Here is a 26,068-nt window from a genome sequence, read left to right as displayed (position 1 = left end):
AAATGAATGAGGGCAAAATTTTCAAGATTATAAATGATGCTAGAACTAGGGGACATAAATTCAAGTTACCGGGGGGGGGGGGGGGAATGTTTAGATTGGACTGCAGGAAGTTTTATTTTAGCCAGCGAGTTAAAAATTACTGGAATAAGTTGCCTACATGGGTGGTAGAGGCTGACAGTTTGGGGAAATTCAAAGGTCATCTGGATAGTACCTTCGGGTCAGGGAAGCACATAGGATGATAGATTTAATTTCCTTTTTTTATTAATTATTATTATTTATTTTTTTATATCATTGTTCTGTTCGGGTTTTTTTTTTTTTTTTTTTTTTTTTTGCAGCATAAGCCATTGACTTTTTTGCACCCTGCGGCCATTACTAATACTAGGTACGAATACCAGGAATAGGCTTTGAAAGTTGAAATTATGCCCTGGTCCATTGGCTGTAGCAAAGACAGCATTCAGAGGTAAAAATACTACTTTTACATTTTCACGCAGATCATTCAGTGCAGTAAGATGGCCAGAGGCATTGTCAATAACTAAGAGGGCTTTAAATGTAAGATTATTTTGCTTGCAATAGTTTTCAACTGCTGGACAAAAATAACTCTTAAACCAGTCTTCAAACAAAGTTTGCATGACCCATAACTTTTTATTTGCCGGCCAAATTCAGCTGCACTATTCGAAATTTTACGGGGCATATACGTATAGAAGAATGGTATAATGTTTCTGACTCTATTAACCAAAACTCGCATTGATCGAAAACACATATATCAAGGTTTACCTGTATATGATATCAAAATTATTTTTTTGCATCTAGTTCCTTTGTAACCACATCACAGTATCCAATCAAATTTGTCAGACAAGACTTTCCCTTAACAAACCCATGCTGTGTCTGAATTATTGCTGCAGTCTTGTCTAGATGATTAACCAGTGACTCCATTATTTTACCCGGAACAGAAATTAAACTAATCGGTCTGTAATTACTCGTGTCATCCTTAAATTCCCTTTTGTGAATTGGGGATACATTTGCACATCTCCAATCTGTGGGAACTTACCCCAAGTCCAAGGATGCTCTCATAATTATGGCTAAGAGATTGCTTAGTTTATTTGCTGCCTCCTTTAATATAAATCGATAGATCCCATCCACCCCAGGTGCCTTTCTTATGCTTAATTTCAACAATTTCTCCTCCACTTTGCTCTCAGTTATTACAAAATCATTAAGTACCCTTTTACAGTATGATAAACTTCTGGCATTTTCCTCCCTTAATAACTCCTCATGTGTGAATGTAGATACAAAATGTATTCTCAGTTTAACTTAACATTTATTCGTTTAAAAGCAGCATTTATTCATATAAAATTTATTCGCAGCATTTATTCAGTATAGAAGTATATAGTAATTTGAGGAAAGTAATATTCAAACTCATTTAGTGTTCACCATTTAATATATAAAATTCTTATCCCAGAGAAATATTAATGGAGAGGTTTTGTTGCATTCAAATTCATTGCTATTTACTATTCCTGTAATTCCCAGATGAGAATTCCAATTTGGCTAGCCCTGATATTAGCAAAAACAATGTGATTTCAAGGAAAGCAAATGTTAAACAAGGGCTGAATGTAATTTTTGAAGTGATTTATAAACAAAGGAAATGAGATGTCAGATACCTCCTTACATACACAATACAAAGTTATTCACATATAAATCAATCATAAATAAATTTCTCTTCCTATTTTATATGGCAAATGTGAGCACAAGAACTTAAAATTTCACTGTAGCCAATATAGAGGCAGACACAACAGATTCAATCCTGTTATGTGCATATACCACACTTCAAATGTGCTCAATAAACCACAGAGTTATTCATCACAGGGTGAATTATCAATACAGAATATATCTATGAATGCAATTATACAATAAAGATTAATTAATCGTTCATTATGAAGATGCTTCATATTAATGTTATTAACAGAGTAAATATTAACACTTACTATAATCTATATCAGCTGGGGTAGACTGTGATGTGGCAATAGAGCGTGTCATCGCAGTCTGAAAATAATAATAATTAATAAATAAAAATAACTAACAATTAAGTCAACAAGCATAAGCAGAATCCAATTTTTATCATCTGTAACTACTTCTTAGTTACACAAAAATGTATTAAAATATATGAATATGCTGTAATATTATAAGCACTGCCAAGAACAATGCAAGGCTCACAAGATAATTGTCACTTTTGGATTAAAAAGAATAACTCCCACATATACTTGAAACCAAGATTATATTAAGATGATTTCACTAGCAATCCTTGAACAAAATATTGTTATCTTCCTGACTGTTAATGCTCAGTAACAATTAGGAAATATTCAAAATATGGTAATGAATAAATATCCATTTCTTTCTACCAAAAATACAGTTTATCAAAGCATTAATAATTAGTTGATTCAGGGCTAGCTTAAGGGATGAGTCAAAGGGACATGCTCAGGGCATGAAAGCTTGTGGGTGGGGGGGGGAACAATGAAATCAAGTGGCCAGTTTCAAACTGCCATATCTTGTCTGTTTGTTTCCAATACTGTAAACACAGTTTGTAGATGGCAACAGAAAATAGCTTTGAAATCAGAGAAGAAAATCACACTTGTCAGTCATTATTGCCCAAAGCAATTTGGGGTTACAGAAGTCAAAATTCTCTGAAATTCAGATCCAGAAATTCACAAAATTGAATAAATTTGATATATAAATATATGTAAATGATATTATTTCATCAAAAAGAGAAGTAATGGTGAATTTTTTTATTTAATTTTTTTTTTTAAGAATTTGAATTTTTATTTTTAAACTGACTTAAATTTTTACAATAATTTCAATCAAATGTTGGGCAACAAAGTAAAAATAAAAATAAATTAGTATTTAAGAGGATTTATGTACAAATTTTAAAATTCCACAAAAAAACTAGTGTTCCACATGCATTTGGAAAAATCATGAAATTCCTGAAAGCCCACAAAAGTTCCCAGAAATCACTTCCAGCCAACCCCATGTTATTTGACATTACAAGAATGCAAAATGGAATGATCTGTGAGATTTCTTTTCTTCTTTTCCTTGGTCGGATTACTGTTTCAGAACTTCTGATGTCAACATTTGCTCAGCTCAGATCATGTCAGTGAATTTATTCTAGTAGGAATGGAATCCTTTGCTCCACATTCCTCCTTAAAATCTCGTCCTTTATCTAAACCTTGGTTTTCCAATAAATGTGCTAAGGCTGTTCAAGAGAAGAATGTTGCATATCGTAATTGGCTTGTTTCCAATTCTTCAGTTTCATTTTCTGCCTACACCAGAGCTTGCAACAATTGTAAAGCAGTTATTAATCAATCCAAACTAGATTTTGAACAGGCTAAGAGTAGAAAACTTGCTTCTTGCCTTTAATGGTAGCCGAGCATTCTGGTCTCTTGCCAAATCTATTGGCCACAACTTTTGCCCACCTCTGTCAAAACCAGATGGTTCTGTGTCACTTCAGCCAAGGATAAAGCTGAACTGCTAGCATCCCATTTTCCTTCCAACTCATGTATTAATGATCTTGGTAAAAAACCTCACACACCATTCCCAGCACATCCATTCAATGTCACCTGTGGTCTTCCATCAAAAGGATGTCAGAAGGATTTTGACGAAACTTGATGCTAAGAAAGCTCCAGGTCCTGATGGTACTTGTTCTCAAAACCTGTGCTCCTGAACTTACTCCTGTTCTTTGCCACCTTTTTTCACTTTCTTATTCCAAAGGTGTTTTTCCTTCTGCTTGGAAATTTGCTCATATCCAGCCAGTTCCTAAAAAGGGTGACAAATCCCTCCTATCCAATTATCGTCCCGTTGCAATTACTTCTACTCTTTCTAAAGTAATGAAGAAATCAATAATTAACTGCCAACTCAAACTATTTAGAAACCTTCCACCTGATCAACAATCACCAGTATGGATTCCGTCAGTGTCGATCCACTGGTGATATTCCGGCTTATGTTACCCATTTATGGACAAATTCATTGGAAAAGTTCGGTGAAACACAAGCAGTTGCTCTTGACATCTCAAAGGCTTTCGATCGTGTTTGGCATAAAGGTCTTCTAAACAAGCTTCCATCTTATGGTTTGCCAACTGTTTTTTGTAATTGGCTATCCAGTTTTCTCTTTGACCACTCACTGTGGGTGATGACTCTGTCTTTTAACTTCTCTACTAATGCCGGTGTCCCCCAAGGTTCAGTTCTTTCCCCCACTCTTTTCCTCTTGTATATTAATGACCTCCTTCCATTGAGTGGAAATCCTATCCATAGTTTTGCTGATGGTAGCACATTGCATTTCACTTTTGAGTTTGAGAAACCTTGCCCTTCAATCAGCTTCAAGTTCTCGAATATCTGCCACCAATTCCTTAAATGTCGATCTCCAGGTAATTCTCCAGTGGGGCAAAGACAACTTAGTTAATTTCAATCCTTCTAAAACTCAGTCCTGTCTTATATCTCGCAAAAAAAGGATTCTTCTGTTCCTATGCTTATCTTTGGTGACACTCCGATTTCTAGGCAAGATGATATATATCTCTTTTGGGGATCACCCTGACTTCTAATCTCTCTTGGCACAAGCACATTACAAATATTGCTGTCTCTGCTTCTAAAAAACTTGGTTTTCTCTTTTGCTCTCACCTTTACTTTTCTTCCAAACAGATGTTCACTCTGTACAAATCACAAATCCGCCCTACCATGGAATATTGTTCCCACATCTGGGGCAGTGCACCCAAAACCTCTCTTAGGCTTCTAGATTCCATTCAGAAGAGGACAGTTAGGTTAATTAATGACTCATCTCTAACAGTTTCTCCACTCTCTGTCTCACAGATGTACTGTTTCTGATGCATGTCTTTTCTACAGATATTTCCATGGGCACTGGAAGTATCTGTAGAAAATATAGAAGCCAATTCAAAAGAATTGGCTTCTATAATTCCTGCTCTCTTTCAAAACAGTCCAAACATGCTGCCACCAGCCAACATCCATTTACTCTCTAACTTCAAACTCACAGAACCAACTCTTCAACTTCATTTATTCATTCAACTGCCGTTTTTTCACACAGCCTTTCTACATATATGTTTCCTGAAAATTACAGTCTACAGAAGTTGAAGTCTAAAGTCAACAAATATCTTCTCAACCTCCAACCCATGCACGGTACTAAGTACTATAGGTTCTAATACCTCTCGTGTTTGGGGTTTTCATAAAAAAAAAAATTTTAGAAATAATGACAACCACACTGGAAAATGGATGCATTGTTCGTTTGGTTTGTCTTTTTTATTGCTACACAGAGTTGGAGATGGTTTTCCCTTTGATTTCAGGGAAAGGAAATTTAGCCACAGGGTGAAGCCATAAGGAAACTGACCAATTATTTAGTTTAAAATTATATAACAGAAAATTCTGCTCTTTCCTTCTAGTATGTGAGGAGAAGCAACTACTTCAAAAGAACATACAATTAGGACTATGCAATGTTATCCAGGGGCTCAGGTGTATGGTTGGTTTTGGTGCCCACCCCCTTTTCTTTTGTTATGCTATATTATGCTTTATTGATGCCCTTAAATGCACGAGGAGTTCCAGAATGGTACACAAGCAGAGGTATTAATCTTTAATCTCCCACTGCATTAGTCCCAAGCAAGAGCTTTGCCCTATCTTTTGAAGCCGTGAAACCTGGCACTGTCTTTTCCTCTTTGGCAATGCATGTTCAATCCAACATTTTTTTCCAATATGGAGCAGTCTCGTCAACGTTAAAAATTTTCTACATTGAATAGCTGACTTCATCAATAATTTTTTCCAACAAATCACAAAATTTCTCTGCAGCTGCAGAATCGGCACTGGTGAATTTACCCACATACTTTAATGTTGTGGAAACCAATGTGATGCTTGAAACTATTAAACCACCCATTGGGGTTCATTGTACCCCAATAAACCTGGGTTGGGGTTCATTGTACTTATCCTTAATATCTTTATAAATACTTGTTGCTTTTGCTTGAATGGTCATTAGACTCAGGGGCACTCGCTTCTGAACCTGATTTTCCATCCATATTATTCTGTTCCAGCTGTTCCATCGTCGATATAGCACCTGAATGCTGTTTTGTGATCACTGTTAATCTTAAGTGTGTTGATCCTTTGACGTGTTCTTTTATACACACACACACACTATCGTTTAAAATAGTATTCACTGTTGAAGCAGCGAGACCTAATTCCCTTGAAATAGATGACAAACTTTGTACTGTTTCGTACTTCTTAATCATTTTCATCTTCATTTCTAAATCAATTTTGTTTTAGTTTCCTGGCACTACCACCACTTGCACTTTTTGTTGGTCACTCTCCTTTCATCATTGTAATACGTAAATAGGAATGTAGAGAAGTTTCTGAAAATTTGTTTTTTTATATGATTGAAGATTTCAATGAAGTTATTTATTTGGTTTTTTTTTAGGAGCATTAGCAACTAAGGCCATATTGCTCCAGTATATGCGGTAGTAATTCCCTGACCTTTCCGCATCCTCCGTATTTGGTGGTGACGGGCTCGAACCCCGGTCTACAAGAAGATTTCAATGAAGGGGAACACATTTCACCATAATAGCATAAAAACCCACACAATTGCAGTTATCAGTATTATTGCAAATGCAATAAGATCGAGTTTACTAGCCATTTGTAATTAGATGCACTAACAGATTGGCCCAAAAAAACCATAAAATGCAAATTGCTTTTATTGTTTTATGGTTGTGACCTCCAGAAACGTGCTTTAGAAAAATATCGCAAAGGCATTCATAAAATTGATTCTTATAACAGGAACATATGATAATAATGAAAGGATAGTGAAATTTCCATTATAAATATGACCTTTTAGAGAGATAAATAGCTTAGTAATATAGCGAAATTTTCAACTTCCAAAAGACTTGGAGCGAATTACAAAAAAAAAAAAAAAAACAACATGTTATTGGGTTCACATTACAATATTTTCAAGATACTTCCATTTATTCCTATGGGATGAAAAATACGTTTCCACAATTTTTTTAAGTTTGCACCGGCCAGCAAAAACTTATGTAAAGTTGAATTTCTGTAAGTCAAGTATTACTTAAGTCGGGGAGTTCCTGTATTCGTTTGAAAGGAAAATTCAAGCAAATCAACTTCTATTTATGAAAACTTTATAGAAATAAAGCTGTATTCAATATCCTATCAAGTACATACTCGTACATAAATACAGGGTGTTCATAAAGAATGCAACTGTGCCGGCCGGGTGGGTAAAGTGCCTGCCTGGCAACCCAAAGGTCGAGGGTTCGAATCCCACCTTGGGCTTGGATCAAAGTACTGCAAAAACTGTGGGAGGTGCATTATGGCCACAGAAGCCGATGCGCCAACAACTAACTTAAAAAAAAAAAAATGCAACCGTATTATAGGAATTTTAACAAATCACACAAAACAGAAAAATATTACACATACTTTTACATCTTACAGCAGAAAGAAATTACACAACCTTTGCAACAAATGTTGGAAATAGTTTCCACTCACCTGGATGCACGTTCATGCCCTTTTCATGACGTTTGCAGCCACTTACCTAATGTTTGCAATCTCATTTTCAATGTTAACCTTCAATTCGTCAAGAGCATGAGGATTGTTGTGAAACACTTCACCTTTTAATTGTCCCCAAAGAAAAAAAAATCTGGAGGAGTAAGTTAGCATTAGCATTAGCATTAGCATTAGTAGAGGCATTTGATGCAAGAAAGCAAGCTTATGCAGCATCAGCCAAAAAAAAAAAAAAAAAAAAAAAAAAAAGTAACATAAATAAATAAAAATAACCACTTCCACTTCACCCCTCTGTTCGTTCGAAATACCTGTCCAGCTGAGCCTTAAACTTATTTAGGCTATCAACTTCCACGACAAGGGATGGAAGTCTGTTCCACCCACCAACCACCCGCTGGCTAAAGGCAAATTTCCGCACATCTATCCTACATCTGTCTTTCCTCAATTTGAATTTATGCCCTCTCAGGTGATTTTTCTGAGCTAGAGGAAGAATCCCATCAGCATTGAGCATGCTCAAACCATTGAAGGCTTTGTACACCTCTATCAGATCACCCCGCTGGTGCCTAGTTTCCAGACACTGTAATTTGCAAAACTTAAGCCTTTCTTCGTAAGAGAACCCCTTTGTCCCATTCACCAATCTAGTTGCCCTTCTCTGTACTCGTTCCAGCAGCTCTACATCCTTCCTGAAATGAGGCCTCCAGGCCTGTATACAGTACTCTAGGTGTGGCCTGACCATTGCCTTATACAAGGGAATAATCACCTCCTTATCCCTGCTAGAAAAATTTCTATATATCATTGACAATACACCATGAGCTACTCTTGCAGCTCGTCTGCACTGCTCAGAGAACTTCATATCTGCCTGCACCACCACCCCCAGGTCCCTTTCATTCTCTACCACTGTCAGTGTAGTACCACAGAGTTGATACGTTGCTCTGGGGTTGCTGTTTCCCATATGTAGTACTTTACATTTGTCAATGTTAAACTTCATTTGCCACCTCGAAGCCCATCTGCTCAACCTTTCCAAATCCTGTTGCAGCAGCATAGTGTCAGTAGTGTCCTTGACAACCCTGCCAACCTTTGTATCGTCTGCAAACTTGGACATTAAGCCTGATATACCATCATCAATATCATTTATAAATACAGAAAACAATAAAGGCCCCAATACTGAACCCTGAGGGACTCCACTAATAACATTAGTCCACGATGAGCAGTGTCCATTGATTACCACTCTCTGTCTTCTCCCCCTCAACCACCCCTTTATCCATAGCAGCAACTTGCCTCCAATGCCACACTGCTCCAATTTGTGCAGCAGTCTTCCATGTGCAACAGTATCAAAAGCCTTTCTAAGATCCAAGTATATAATATCAAAGTTATTCCCTGCATCCAGTTCTTTTGTGACTGCATCATAGTATCCAATCAAATTGGTCAGGCAAGACTTCCCCTTAACAAAACCATGCTGTGTCCTAGCTATAACTGAAGTCTTGTCTAGATGATCCTGCAGTGCTTCTTTCACCAGTGCCTCCATTAATTTTCCGGGAACAGAAGTTAAACTCACAGGTCTATAATTACTTGTGTCAGCCTTTGATCCCCCTTTGTGAATTGGGGTCACATTTGCACATCTCCAGTCAATGGGTACCTCCCCTGAGTCCAAGGAAGCTCTCATAATTATGGCTAAGGGTTTGCTTACCTCCTTTGCTGCCTCCTTTAATATAACTGGATAGATCCCATCCACCCCAGGTGCCTTTCTTGTGTTTATCTTCAACAATTTCTCCTCCACTTTGCTCTCAGTTATTACAAGATTCTCTAGCTTACTGCTAGAGTTGAATACACCTCTGGCATTCCCCTCGCTGAATAACTCCTCATGTGTGAATGTCGATGCAAAATATTCATTTAGTTTGTTAGCTACCCGAGCAGGGTCATCAACAGTTGACCCATCGATCTCAAGTGGACCAATCTGATTCATCCCCTTCCTTCTAGAGTTTACATAAGTAAAGAACTCTTTGCTGTTTTTCTTCGCATCCCTTGCCAAGGATCTCTCGTAATCTGCCTTCGCCTGCCTAACCTCCTTTGTAACTTGGTTACAGATCAACTTGTATCTATCATAGGCATCCGTGTCACGTGTTAATTTGTATGTATCCCATGCATTTTTCTTCTCTGCCATATGCCTCATTAGTTCATCTGACAACCATTTAGGCCTAAACCTTGAACAATATTTCTTAGTTGGTATGTAAAGCCTAGTAGCTTCCACGATAAGTTCTTTGAATGCTTCCCATTTTGAATTTGCTGTTGGCAATATCATCAGTTGATCCCACTGTATAGAATTTAAATACTGTCTCAGTCCATTGTAGTCGCCTTTACGAAAGCAATACCCCTTCCCTTTACCCCTAATGGTAGTTACCTCTTTGAGTAACTCCCACTTCAGCACACTGTGATCACTGCCACCAAGTGGTTCATTTATCTGCAGATTCTGAATGCATGAAGAATCACTACTGATAATCAAATCAAGAGTATTACTCCCTCTAGTTGCCTCCCGAACATGCTGATGTAGAAAACAATCATCCAATAAATCCACAAAAGCCTTGCTACTGTGTGAGTGACCAGCCCCCAAATTCCAGTCAATATCTGGGAAATTAAAATCCCCCATTATAAGACTCTCTGATTTACTGGCCCACTCTATTTCTCCGAACAGTTTCTTATTATACTCATCAGAGTCATTAGGCCTATAGCACACTCCTACTCTCAATTTTGATCTCCCAATGCTTATGTCACACCAAACTGACTCGACACTGCACTGTCCAGCGATGTCGACTGGCTTCACTTCCTTGGATTTTATGTGTTTCTTAATTAATAGCATAACCCCTCCTCCCTTCCTATCCTGTCTATCCTTTCTGTACACATTGTACTCCCCAAATTCCAGTTCTGCATTTCTTATATCTGTGTGACACCACGTCTCTGAAATCCCCACAATATCTGCCTTTGATGTTTTGAGCAATACCTCAAATTCATCAAATTTATTTACTAAACTCCTAGCATTGGTGTACACACAAGTATACATGCACCTGTTCTTTTTCTTAGCTACCCTAACACAACCCATGTGTTTACTTGTACCCCAATGATTCCCAGCAGTCTCTGAAATATCCTGCATCTTATTTTCCAGGCTGCGGCTCATTCCAATAGAAGCAGTGCAAGAATCACTTTCACCTCTGCCAGTGGCTACTGTTAATCTATTAGTCCTTGTATCCCCCCAATCTAGCAGTTTTCCGACCCACCTAACATTGCCTCGATAGCATCAGCAAACATTCTTGCACCCTTTCTATTTAAGTGTATCCCATCCCTGTAGAAGCAGTCTCTCCTGTTAACAAGTACAGACCAGGCTGAAAAAAATTCTACCCCTTGAGCCCTGCACAATCTTTCCAGGGCCGAATTGATTGACAGGGCTCTCATCATATACTCCCTCCTATCGTGTCTGGGCAGAATTGCAGACACTTTCAATTTCAACCCTAAAGTTCTGGAGATCTTGGGGGGCCACAAGTTTTTTGAGATTAAGCAATCTCCAAAAATTCCTGTAACATGGCCATCATTTCATTTGCTGTATGGCAGGTCACATCATCTTGTTGAAACCAACATTCTTGTTCATTCACCTCCAACAATGAAATGTTGGAGGTAATAAATAAATAAAATAAATAAAATAAATAAAAAATAAATAAATAAACTATTGGATTATGTCATGATAAACTTCTCCAAACACAGTTTTGTCAAAAAATATAGGCCCTATAATACGACAGTGCAAGATGGCACACCAAACCCCAATTTTTGGGGTATATAATGATCGTTCATGATACACATGTGGGTTTTCACTGCTCCATATTCGGTCGTTCTGACTATTCACATAACTATCCAAGTGGAAGCAAGCCTCGTCACTAAAATAAACACAATCCAACTCCTCAATTTCATTTTCATCAACAAAAGAATGAAACCAACAATACCATACATGTTTTTCATGGTCAGATCCTTTCAGTTCCTGAATGACACCAATACAGTAAGCATATAATTTTAACTTCGTTGTAGCCATGAAAACAATAGTTGGTGACAGTCCGGTTTGAGGAGATAACTTCATAAGCGATTTTCTTGGTGAGCGGGTTAAACGTTCATTCAGATCATCCAGAACGTTCACAGTGATGGCTGCCCTGGGCTCTTTTTGTCCTCCACACCCCCAGTCTCACAAAATTTTGCAATTATATGCGATATCATTGGGAACAAACAGCCGAGGAAATTTCATCTGAAACTCATCTTGTACATGTTTATAAGGTAAGGTTACCATCTTCTGCACTCATAAAAAGAGGACATTTACATGTTTTGGGGCGAATATAAGAGGACAAAAAGTTCATCTTGGATTAAAAAAGAGAGGACAGAAAAGAGGACAAATATATTATGCAAATAATAAAATAAAGACAATGTAAACCACATTTACTGATGTTTAAGATTAGTACATTCATATTTGTCTTGAGAAATTATTTCTTTCAATAGCTCTGGATTGCCTCTCAAATATGTGTAAAACTCAACGCATGACATATGTTTGAAATTGTACTGCAAAAACAAAATACCTTTTACAGAATTGACATTTAACCTATTCCTTTCTTTCGTCCACTGACTTTGCATTAGAGAGAATACTCTCTCTCTCTCTCTCTCTCTCTCTCTCTCTCTCTCTCTCTCTCTCTCTCTCTCTCTCTCTCTCTCTCTCTCTCTCTCTACATTTGCATTGTGAAGAGGAATTGCAAAGAAAAACTGGGCAATTTTCAACAATTCTGAATGAAATTCAATATTTTTTGAATTACTAAAATATTTGGCCTACTTTTCACGTATAAGCATGTTTTTAAAGTCTTTATTATTCATCTGACCCTCAAAAAATTTCTTCAAAATTGTTAAATTGGTCAAAACACTTACCCCTTTGTCAATCAAGTAAGAAATAGAACATTATACATCGTTCCAGCTTGGTACTGCATCCATTTTCATCCACATAAAACAGGAAATGGATTCCATATGGTGAAGCCACTTATCTAAATATTCCATGCAATTTCTATACAGATTTTTTGTATCACTAGAAAATTTTTCACATTCAAGTACAAGTCTTTCATTATGTTTTTTGTATAGCATTTCCTTTACTCTTAATGGCATGAAGTTGTGATCCAACCGTTTCGAGATAATTTTTCACTGAGACTAAGACATCTAGCACTTCTGCAGCTTGAGTTACTTTCCCTTTCAATTCGTTGTGTGCGAATCACTTATGAGTGTATAGAATACACTCATAAGTGATTGCATGAACCAAAGATGAATCTCACTAAATCCATTTTCAAAGAACCTTTTTTAACCATAATGGGAGGTTTTTCTTGGGACAGAAAATAAGCCTGTAAAGTTGGAAACATATCTATGAGCCTTGTGATGCTTGGAAATAATGAAAGCCATCTCATCCGGACTGTATAATTATGAAAATACTGGTAAATTTTAAAAACAATGTTCTCTACATCAACTTCCCAAAGTTATGCAGCATTCTGAAGACAATTGTTCAAAATATGTGCAGGGCAGCCCACTCCAATCAAAGTCTTGTTATGCAACAATTTCTTTAATTTTGCAAAGACATTATTCCCTTCTTCATTTCGTCTCAGTCCTCTAAACATTGTATTGCAATTGTCCCCAGTGAATGCAATACATTTTTCACACAAACCATTTTTTTCAAGAGTTTCTTTAACATGCATAGAAATGGTATCTGCAGTCTCGTTAGGCATCTTCAGTAATTCAATTAATTTTGTTTGTAAGCCTCCATTTACATCAAAATACTGAATAATTAATGGGAAGATTTTTTTCAGAACAATAATTACTTCCATCAGCTGAGACCCCACAGTATGCATTTTATTTTAAAGTTTTTACAGTAACATTAAGAGAATGACTTGCGAGTACAAAGTTTACAATGGCTTCTGTCTTGGTTCTAGCGCAGGAAAATCTTTTTGCTATCTCAGAATCAAAAAATACATTTTTTTTAATATGACAGTTGTGCAATCCATTGATTTGTAACTACTATGATGTTTAACAGTGTGAAAAGCAAAGGTACCCTCTGCAGCAGCCAGATCATATTCTATTTTACCGACTGCTTTGACAAAAAAATTTGTAACCTTCCCAAAGAGGCCTCACCTTGAACTGCTTTCTTGTGCTTCTGAGTTTCAATGTAATGCTTCAAACTCTTTATTGGCTACTGAAACATATATCCCCATTCTGCAAACTTTACATTCAGCTTCCCATTCCTCTCGGCCAGATACAGTCAGTCCTCGTATAGCACGATAGTTGTTTTCCTAGAAACCGTCGTGCAATGCAAAATCGTGCAATATAAACAACAGGCCCTATGGGAAAAGTAGGGTTAGGTGCCGACCACCCAAGATTGAACACACATTTGTAACCAAAACATTACCAAATACAATAAATAATCGTAATAAAATATGTAAGTATTTTATTACGACTATTACATAATAAAATATTGCTAATGCTTTTGCTTCTATCGTAAGCAAACTTGTTTTTTGTTTGATTTTCTATCCAAACAAATGACAGCCATTCCATCTCTTCCAATTCTTTGTGTCTTAATCTAATGGATTTTAATTACACTTTGAGTTGTTCCTGCTATGAAAGTTGTTTTTATTTTCTCCGCATTCTTTGCAATTCTCGGCGTTGCCTCATTTAGGTCTGTAGCACGTGCAATATCACATGGTTTTTCATTTCGCTCAAAGCGTTTCATAATTTCATATTTTTTCTCTATCCACAGAGGCAGACTGGCCATTAGCCTTACCGGGAAAACCCTGGTGGGCCGGAGGCCGGTGTGATTTTGGCCATAAACCATAGTATGAGCTTGACCCAGTCCACCTCTGTTTATCGATATTGCTTTTCGTTTTCTCTCTGAATCTGCAGTGTCTTCACAAGGACGCTTCCTTTTCACACCTTTTAAGTATTTTACTCATTTTAGGGAATAAAGCACAATTACAAAACAAGGAGGCACGCTTGATACGCATAAACAAAGATGCGTGCGTGTAGCAACTGAATAAACAACACCGTAAAGGCAGAGATACACTATTAACACCTCACATTTTACTAAAGCACATTTCTAGGGGTTACTACCATAAAACAATAAAAACAATTTCCAGTTGCGTTTCTGCTAGTGGAATCGGTTATAAACTGGTAGTAAACTCGATCTAATTGCATTTGCGATGATACCAATAGCTTGAATTGTGTTAGTTTTTACTAACACAATTTTATATCAGTGAAGGGGAAACACAAACTGAAATGTGTTTCCCCTTCACTGATATAAAACACAAATACATTTTCAGAATCTTCTCTTCATTCCTATCGTGTTGCATTTGGTTGGGGTGATCTGCGTTTGACTGCCATTTCTTGTAAACACAAAGGCGAATTGTGCATAAGCGAATTCGGTTCGTGTTATATAAGATATCGTTCCCCTATTTATAAATCGTGTATGATCGAATTCGTGTAGTGTAAACATGTGTTATACGAGGACTGACTGAACAAAACATGGAAATTTGTTTTTCATCTCTTCTGAAAACATGCGCTTCCTTTTAGACATTTTAGGGGAAGTATAGTCTTTATCATATTAATTTTTATAATTGAAATAATAATAAATATTGTTTATTGTAAGTAGTGAAGCATAAATTTTATTAAGGTTAGGTTATGTTTTACATTCACAACTAAACTAACCTAATTGCAGAAAAGTACCTACAGGTATAAAGATGGATAATAAATATTTTTGTAATTAAAGTGAAAAACAGTATTTTAAAAAAAGGTAAACTTTGGTATTAAATAAACTTGTGTCTGCCTCTTGATTGGATCATTGATAAGTATACCAAATTAGCGGACAGTACGCAACTTTCGATCAATTTGGTGTGCACACAGGTCAAATCCACGTTTTCATATGCTGAAATCAATTTCTAGAGAAAACAGTCCCTCTAACTGTCAATATTTATTTGACATGCTGGAATTCCTGTAATTTATATATCTTTTTCTAGCACACCATCTGATCTTCACGCATTATCTACTCTCTAAACCAAAATATTGTATTGCTAGACTATATAAAATTTATATGTACATAAATTTTGAAGCAGGTGTGGGTTGGTAACAATCTCAATGCACTAAACTGAGCGTCGTCGGGGTCTTCCACCTAATTGTCAACACGGAAATTCGATTTGAAGAATCGTCTCCTATTCCGAAAAAGACTCTGTATAACGTAACTCGGTAGTTTTCGTTGAGCTTGCATAAAAAAAATGGAGTATAATATAAAAATCCGGACATTTAGACAAATTTATAATAATCCACCAGGATAAAAATTTGAGACAAAAAATCCGGACAAATCCGGTTAAAAGAGGACGGATAGTAATCCTATATAAGGTTTATACGTGAAGTAAGCACAATAAACACACACTCATTCTTGGAAAACGACATGGCCAAAACAAAACAACAGACTGGATGCCTGACAGAGACTAAGCATGTCACAGTCATTGAACTGCTCACCATGGATGCAGTGCTGCCACCTGCACTTCAAACTTGACATAACATTTGCCTGCTGGTAAGTTCTACCTTCTTCATTTTAGGGTTGTGTCCTTTATGAAACACCCTATATAAAAACGTATCTAATTTAGCTGAAAATACTCATTCTATACTAATTATTTAATATGTTCTCAGACTCTGGAGATTGATGGTGTCTTGAAGTACTTGTCCAATGATGTCTGCACTGTAGCTCTTTTTTGCTCATCATAAATCAGTTTGTAGCATACAATTGCATGATGCACCGCTCCAATCACTTTTTTTCAAACCATTCGGTGTCTGGATCCAGAGCTTTTAAGCCAGCTAATCCTTCACTGATCATTTTAAAGCATTTTGCCATTTCCTTAGTATTGATAGTTCAGCTTCTTGTACATCCTCCAAAATCTCGTCTTCATTTTTATGGTCATCAAGCTCCATTAAATCTTCATTGCTTAATTCCTTTCTATGACTTTGCAACAATTTAATAAAGTCATTTTCCTCTAAATTTAACTCCAATGTTATGGCCATTTCCACAAGCTCTCTAATTACATCTTCATTTTCTTCATTTCCCAAAGCATCTTGAACAAACTGGGGTTTGAGTTTCTTCCAGATGGCATTCACGGTTGATACTGTAATTTCACTCCAGGCAGGATCAATGTTTTTAACAGCTTTTTAAATGTCGAATTGTTTCCAGAACTGCTTCAATGATCTGGCATTCTCTCCTTCAGTGGCCCTTACTGCCTGTCTAAATGTTGTTTGTAGATAATACTTTTTGAATGTCTGTATTAGACCCTGATCCATGGGTGAAATGGGGGAAGTTGTATTTGCAGGCAAAAATATAATTTTTATGTTTTTGTGATAGTCACACATAGTTGTTGGGTGACCAGGTGCATTATCAACCAGCAGTAATATCTTAAATGGGAGGTTGTTTTCTTAGCAATATTTTTTAACTTCTTGCACGAAATGATGAAGAAACCAGTCCCAAAAAATTTGTTGTGCCACCAATGCTTTTCGATCAGACTTCCACACAACAGGTAGCGATGCCTTTGAAATATTTTTGAAGGCCCTCAGATTTTCGCTATGGTAAACTAACAGTGGTGGGGTTTTTTTTTTTTTTTTTTGTAACCTGCAAGCAGCATTTCCGCCAAAAAGAAGGGTTAATCTGTCCTTTAATACATTAAATCCTGGCATAGTTTTTTCTTCTTGCAATACGTAAGAACGATCTGGCATTTTTTTTCCAATATAAACCAGTCTCGTCTACATTGAAGACCTGTTGTGGTAGGTAATCCTCGTTTTTGATGATTTCTGTCAAAGTTTTGGGGAACTCCGTAGCTGCTACTATGTCTGCACTAGCATCCTCACTTATAACTTTGATGGTGTGTAGTTTAGCATGGCCTTTAAATCTTTGAAATCATACATAGCTTGCAATAAATGTTTCACTAGCAACATTCTCACCATGTTTACACTTTAGTTGTTCAAAAATACTCAAGGCTTTTTCTTGCATGAGCATAAGACTTATCGGCATTCGTTGTTATTTCATGTCTTCTTTCCATTTCTTCTATTAATAAGCCTCTTCTTTTGGATATGATTTTAGATTGCATTGGCACAGAACTTTTTACGTGCTGCAAAATCCGAACTTTATCTTTTATAATGGTTCTAACAGTCGATTCATTCATTTCGTAAACACGTCCAATGTCCACAAATTTCTTGCCGTTTTCATGTTGTTTAATAATTTCAACTTTAGTCTCCATCTCCATAGTTATAATGTGAGGCTTCTTATCACTATGATTACTATTCTCACCATTTTTCATATTTATTTTCTTTACAATAAGTATAAGCTCACAAGATACAATTTACACTTACGTGATTAAAGTGTAAACAAAGCAGCGATGCCACTATCAATTAACATTAGCAGACACTAACGCAATCTATTATATTTAAAGTGGCACTTAATGGATGCTGTGGATAGTCTTAAGTAGAAGCAGCACAAATGCGTAACTTGAATCCACGTAAGTCGAGGGCTTACTGTACAGAATATGTTTAAAAATAGCTTGTTTTATTCTATTCAACCAAAGCAAATTCGATTAATAACCCTGATATGCACAGTATACTCTCTGCTTTTCATAATATTCATAGAGTATACCTTTTGCTAATTTTATGACTACAGCACTGCATGCACCCTGTTCTTACTCTTAGTTTTACCCTAACACAGGCCATGTATTTACTTGTTTCAAGGACTGCTGGGAACCATTTATTGTTTTTCTCCTTTATAATCCATTGTGACAATGCCCTTTTCAAAAAAAATTTTTTTTTAAATCTATTAAAGTAAATACTATGAAAATTCCATTTTTATTTTATTATTAACTTATTTATTATTTTTACATTTTTTATTTATAATAAATATTTTTATTATAAATTAAATTCATAATAAATTTAATAAAATTAAAATATTTTCATTTATAATAATTTTTTATAATAAAGTATAAAAAATTTAGTATTTTTTTTTTGTTATGTGTTATTTATTTTAGTATAAAGATTAACCATGGAAGCTATTGACTGAAGGTAAAAATGTTCAGACATAGGACATTTTCTATCTACAGCTCTCAGCTATTCTAAAGTGGTATCAAGGTGGTCCCTAGCACATGCTGTGTAACTAGAAAGAGCAGTTTGTGCTTAGTTACTAAGTTTACTAAAAGTGATAACAGAAAAAAAGAGAAAAAATTTCACTAATCTCTTGCATGCATTGCAAGAGTATTATATAGCAAATAATATCCCAATGTACGGATATCCCTTTCTCAGGTATGTACAATTATAAATAATAAACATTACATGTATTTTAATATACAGGCAACTCCCGTATAACAATGTACTTCTACAACATGGTTTCACTCTAACAAGACTGATAAATTGCGGTAATCCTCACAAAACACACTAACATGGTTAGAGAATTGCAACAAATCTCGCATAACACGATATTTTTGAACTTTTGTGCATCCAACATAACAGCAACCCTGCTATTATGCTGGATTTAATTTTTTAACATTTCCATTCTTTTTTGTGAATCCCCACTATTGACTCGCTAGTCATTATGCAAAAAAAAGTTATTGGGAAATCCACGTTAGGTTCTGTGCTATTGAACTTGTGCTCATTTGAGATCATAAAATACTGCAACCTTGAAGCATGCAGATCGTGACTTTTAAGGTTTTTGTAAGGTTATTTTGGTTTTTATTCAATCGTTTATAAATTTTACTCAGTATGTATTACAGGTCAACCATCACTAATCCAGCCACTGGCAATCCGCTTCCTCCGCTATCATCATCATCAGCCATTTTCAATCAAATGCAGGATGAAGGCCTCTCCAGCAACTTTCCAGTTCCTTCTGTTTTGAGCACTGGCCATCCATTTACTACCCACAAACTCATGAATTTCATCTATCCATCTCTGCCTTTGTCTTCCAGGATTTCTTCTAGCTCCTCTTGGGTACCATTCTGTTATTTTTTTTAGTCCATCTGTCATCATGTCTTCGAGCTATGTGTCCTGCCCAAGACCATTTTAGTTCTTTAGTTTTGATAAGAATGTCTTTTACTTGAATTTGCTGCCTAATCCACATGTTTCTCTTCTTATCTAACAGTCTGATTCCCAATATAATTTGTTCCATTCTTCGCTGTGTAGTTCTCAACTTCTCTTCCATTCTTTTCCACCGCTAATTCGGACATAATTTCCGCAAACGTAATTTCAAATTTTCCGGGTCGGTGCACCAACCTGCCGCTACTGTTTTGGTTGCAGCATCAGCTATTGATGCGAACCCGTAAACACTGGGAAGCCATTCCCACTTGTTTTTCTGCATTTATTATTATAACCTGCTCACATTTAGCCCCAGCCATGGTTCCAATGCATAAATGAAGTGCCTCTCGTGATGTAAAGCGCAAACACCGTACACTGTCCATAACAGATAAAGTTTAACTTCTAAAAAAACTCAACAGCAGTGTATCTGTGAGAAGTTTAACTCTGCTTAATTGTGAATTCCAGCAATTTCTCTCAGTTCCTCTTATCTTAGTAATTTTTTTTTAGCCATTCCTTCTAAGATTTTTTTTTTTTTTACAATACACTTATACAAACTTGCGGAAAAACACAACATAATATGATGGATAATACAGAGCGCTAACGAACTTGTTTTCACAAAATCTCTAACAATACTGACAAACTTATTGCGATGTTTGAGAATTTATTTTATCGTAATTAGTTTTATTACAGCACTCGCCGCACATGCAATAAACTAATCACAAATGACCTTCATATGTATGCTGTAATAGCGTCACATGTATGTGGCTGACACAGCTTCTCAAGAAATAAAGTAACCAACATATGTGGCCACATTGGCCACGTATATGCGACATAAAAAAATATATATATACATATTTTTTATATATATATTTTAAAGTGAAAAAAACGACAACACTGACATTACAATATTTATTTTAGAATTACTAATCAAATTATTTCCTAAATAATTTTTGGCCCTGGGGAATTTTTTTCTTAACTAGCTTGGCAGTCAACGTGTTAAAGGTAGAAGGAGGTGGTTAGCTGTTGGGTAAAATGTATGCGCTAAAATAACCACCGGTGATCTGGCAAACTCACTAATCCAGATTAGTGATGATTGACCTGTTCTTAAGCCATATTAGAATAATTTCTTTGCTGTAAATTAAATTCCAGCCTAAATTATGCCCAAGGAAAGTAAAAAAGCACCGCTCAAAAGAAACTATTTCTCCAGAATCAAAGATACAAATTTTGGACTGTCATAAAAAAGGGAAGGTATCACATGCTGCACACGTTGAAGTAATGTTCCTACCACCAAATACAACTTCTTTAATTTAGCCATTAGATGAAGGCATTATATCTGCCTTTAAAACACTTTACATCAGAAAATCATTACAATGGATTTTAGAAAAAAGCGATTCCGAATCTATTGAAGTGATGAAGGCATGGAAACATATTTCAATTGTGGACTGTATCGGAATCATAGCTTTATTGCTCAAAGAAGCAAAAGTGTCAACATTAAATCGGGAAATATGGTCGAATTGGCAGAAAATGGAATTGGTGCAACAGTAGAACTTACTAAGCCAGTAGGAAGGGCAGGTTTTGATGATATTACTACTGAAGACATTCCAGAATTACTACTGGTAGAAAAAGAGGTTGGCAAAGCATATTTGGTGAAAATGGCATCGGAGGTAAATCAAATCGATTGAGAGGATGATAGCACAGATGAAAATTCTGAAGTTACAAATTTTATACTAAAAGGCATACAAGGAAGGTATTAACTTAGCCGAGCAATTAGAATCTTATTTTTTGAATGCAGATCCTTTGATTGAAAGTAGCACAAAGTTCAAAAGGGAGCTTGAAAATGCTTGGCTCCATATCATGCAATTTACAAAAATCCATCAAGCAAAAGTAAACTAAGAGTACTGATTTTTTAAAGAGAGCAGAAGATACACAAAATCTAGATGCTGCAGAAGTAGCATTAGTAGAGGCATTTGATGCAAGCAAGCAAGCTTATGCAGCATCAGGCAAAAAAAAAAAAAGAAAAAAAACCACTTCCACTTCACCCCTCTGTTCGTTCTAAATACCTGTCCAGCTGAGCCTTAAACTTATTTAGGCTATCAACTTCCACGACAAGGGTTGGAAGTCTGTTCCACCAACAACCGCCCACTGGCTAAAGGCAAATTTCCGCACATCTATCCTACATCTGTCTTTCCTCAATTTGAATTTATGCCCTCTCAGGTGATTATTCTGAGCAAGAGGAAGAATCCCATCAGCATTGAGCATGCTCAACCCATTCAAGGCTTTATACACCTCTATCAGATCACCTCGCCGGTGCCTAGTCTCCAGACACTGTAATTTGCAAAACTTAAGCCTTTCTTCGTAAGAGCAACCCTTTGTTCCAGTCACTAATCTTGTTGCCCTTCTCTGTACTCGTTCCAGCAGCTCTACATCCTTCTTGAAATGAGGCCTCCAGACCTGATGGTCTGGAGGCCTCATTTCAAGATGCTGCAGAAGGAAGTTCAGAAGGTGAAGATATTCTGCAACAGAAAAATATTCTTGTTTGATTGTGCTTAGCAGCCATGAAGAGGTTGAAAATTAAATGTACATAATCTGATATATGTATCACAGTTTGTAAGATGATTGTTCAGTTATTACTATTTTTAATAAAAACTAGGTTTTCAATAGTTATAAAAAAAAAAAAAATGGTGTATTTTTGTTAGCATTTGGGGCATAACCCCCATTTTTGAACTGGTTCTTAGTCCATATAGCCTGGTTTCGCACTACGCAAGATTTTATAGGAACCTAACTATCGTGTTATATGAGAGTTACCTGTATTAATATATGACTTGATACATTAAACTATGAATAGTAATAGGTGATTATCCATTGTATAAGGCAATGGTCAGGCCACATCTTCAAGTACTGCATACAGGTCTGGACAGTGGTGCATTATACCTTAATGGGACCAAAGGCAAAATGGAATTTGGAGGAATTTGGGGGCCCCCATTTAAAGAAAAACCTAATAAAGAACATTTTCAATTTCGTTTTATTGTGAGAACAAAACAAACAAATTATATGACATAAGAACAAAATATAAAATTTCATCAAAATCGGTAAAACTATTTTTGAAAAAACTATTTTCAAATTAATCTTAAAAGTTCATTGACCTTGGTGGGTATAAAATTCAGTTTTCGATAAAAATCACTTAAAATATTATTGAAAAACAGCAACAAGTTTTTGAAACTGATTTTGGGGCCCCACTCTGATCAGGGACCCTAGGAAACTGCCCTATTAAGAGATTTGTGCCCTATATTAGAGCTCACAACCTTTCTATTAGATGCCAGATACTTCCGATTTCTTAATCAGATTTACCAGCAAACCTATGGCCTACCTATGGGATTAGGGATCTCAGCCCCCCCCCTATCTGAAATTTACCTAACCTCCGTAGAAAATCATATATTACAACCATACCCCCCCAGATATTAAATTATTTATATGATACGCTGACGATATCCTCTTAGGGCACAAATCCACAATAAATGATCTTTTCATTAAATTTAATTCCATGCATAATAGATTAAAATATACTATGGAATTGGAAGAAAAGGGACAAATTAATTTCCTAAACCTCACTATATACAGAAGCGACACAAAACTAGGAACAAGAATTTTCAGAAAAAATACTCACACGGGCAAATATTTACTTTGAATTACATCACCCCCTCAACACAAAAAAAGCAGTCCTTTATAATCAAATTTACAATGCTATAAAATACAGTTCCACACATTATGACCTTAATAATGAACTACAATATCTTACAAGTAAATTCATATCTAGGAAATATCCTATTCAATTAATCAAACAAACTATTATCACAGTCCAAAATAATATCAACAACCCACCCAAATGCATATCCAATAATAATCCACGTATTATCCTCCCTTACCATAGTAATTTTGCCAACCAATTCTGCCATTTATTGAAAAGTACTGGTATCACCCTTACATTCTCATCTTACAATAAACAAGTTCATTATTCAACTCATATAAAGATATACAAAATTACCACATTAGTGACATGAATAATATCATCTACTTAATAAAATGTCAAGATAACTGTAACGCTTGCTACATTGGTAGCACCACCACAAAATACGGTTCTACCAAAACATCAAACACACGTGCGTATTACCACTACAATAGCTTTAGGATGGGACAGTCCAATACCGAATTAGCAACACATGTTCAATCCCACAACCACACCCCCTTAGTAGATTCAGCCATTCCTATTATCAAATTAAAATCCAGCTTTAAAATTTTCCAATATGAAGCCCTAGTTATAGAATGGTTTCGCTGCCATTCCACTCTTCAAGTATTAAATTCCAAACTACCCTATAACATAGCACCGGTCTGGAATCTCATGCACCTGAGATTCCCACGTGTATCCAGGAGAATCATGGGAACTTAGTCTTCTTAAATACACGTGTTTACTCTCATTCAACCATTGCCAACTGAAGACGTGTAAAACGAAAGCCACTTGTTATGGCTATTGGCCTTCTGTTTCCAACCGTATAACTTAAATTGTTTCAAATTTCAACATTGACAACCAAGGATGAAGACGTGCACTTCTACTTCCTTGCGCACATTTTAATTGTTTTTTAAATCCTAACTCATTCATGCTAATTTAAAATTATCATCCAATTTATTCCAACATCAATGCAAATTATAAAAAGGTGAGTATCATAATAAATTAAATTAAGCTACGCTATTATATTGTGTAAAAATAACTGAATAAAAATTTCTCTAAAATAATTAATGCCAAGGTATTCTGAACTTGTATCAATATTTTGAACCCATTTAAATAAAATGGGAATGAGGGTAGCCTGTGCGGACGAAGCTCTTTGACGCTCTTGGAACAGAGAAGTTTTTCCTGATTTATTTTCTGATTTATTAGCTTAAATTGGCATATTAACTTATTTTCTAGAGTAGCTTTATATTCCTAGTTACGATACTTAATTTAAAGTTTAACTTAGACAGAGATTTTGTAGGTATTACTTAGTATCGGTAATGGTATCAAATCCAAGTGTTACAAATTGAACGAGAGGTTTTTTTTTTTTAACCAAATTTAGTCGATTTATTAACCAATTTTTTTTTATATCAAATTATATTCTATAAGTAGATTATAGACCTAGTCAGGATCCTTAGTTTATTCTAAATTGAGATAGCAAGATTTGGAAGCTAATCAATACTTACGAGTCCTAGAAGTACCGTTCGTGAATTCCCGCCATTTTTACACGATAGCATAAGCTTAGTGTAGTATAGTGCATAATATAATATTGTCAATTAATCAGTAAATCTATTAATCTTGATAAACTTTATTGTCAATTAAATTGTACTTTTAACTCTATATATATATATATATATATATATATATATATATATATATATATATAACGACTTAACTGTAACAAATAATTAATACATAACTATAGTGGTACACGTGATACGGAAGTTGTATAAAGGGAACTCGTAGAAAACACTTGATAACGAAAAAATAAATATAGCGTTATAACTGTTTTGGGATATAACTTAAGGATTTAATTTTGTTCTGAAATTGAAATTTTATTGAATTAAATCGGAATCATGACTCAGACCAGAGCAGCAAAGCAAAAGGCTCAAGCTAATGGGAGTGCTGTGGCTCAGGAGAGAACTGAGGGGGGGGCAGTTGCCCTCTGAATCACAGTCTTTTAAAATGCACCGTTTGCTTGATGTTTGCGGAGCAGTCGGGTACGGGACATGATACTGCCAAGGGGGATGTCTTTGTGTGTGCACGATGTAAGGAGTGCAAGGAAATCGGGCGACAACTCAGCGTTGCTATGGGCCTTTATGAGAGCTTGAAGGACAGGGTGGATGCCCTCGAAGGAAATAAATTGAGGGGCCCATCAAGCTCTCAGCTGCCCACATCAACGCCAGAGCTGGCACTTGGTCATCAGGCAACACAGAGGCAGCCCCCTAGGCAGAATGCGCTGGTCCCACAGGAACTAGTAGTTGTTGGTGACTCTATTGTCAGGGAAATGGGGAACATGCTTTGTAAAAAGGATAGGTGAAATAGGACCAGGGGAAAAGGTTGATGACGTTGTAGAGCGGATATCATCTTTTAATGGCACAAAAGGTGATATAGTTGTACACGTTGGCACTAATGATATTAAGAGTAGGAGACCGGCGGAATTACTTAGCAAGTACAGGTTACTGTTGAAAAAAAGCCGTGAATTAGGGCTGAATTTGAAAGTGTCTGCAATTCTGCCCAGACATGATAGGAGGAAGTATATGATGAGAGCCTTGTCGATCAATTCGGCCCTGGAGGGATTGTGCAAGGCTCAACAATCTAAACGAGTATTTTGCATCTACATTCACAC

At 36.0% G+C, this 26,068-nt stretch overlaps 1 protein-coding gene across 4 annotated transcripts in view; it reads right to left on the bottom strand.

Moving 5' to 3' along the window:
* The window catches only part of Vps13 (vacuolar protein sorting 13C), a 1,645,987-nt gene that overhangs the window by 1,498,497 nt on the left and 121,422 nt on the right, over positions 1 to 26,068 (bottom strand). For all 4 annotated transcript variants that reach the window (XM_090373229.1, XM_090373247.1, XM_090373239.1 and 1 more), the window contains exon 7: positions 1,980 to 2,037. In XM_090373229.1, the coding sequence (XP_090229355.1) occupies positions 1,980 to 2,037 (58 nt within the window). The remainder of the gene's footprint in view (positions 1 to 1,979; positions 2,038 to 26,068) is intronic.

This window comes from Mastigoproctus giganteus, chromosome 1 (genome assembly GCF_048544385.1).
Source record: "Mastigoproctus giganteus isolate SK-2022 chromosome 1, ASM4854438v1, whole genome shotgun sequence".
Lineage (NCBI taxonomy): Eukaryota > Metazoa > Arthropoda > Arachnida > Uropygi > Thelyphonidae > Mastigoproctus > Mastigoproctus giganteus.
This window is presented reverse-complemented; position numbering and strand designations above follow the sequence as displayed.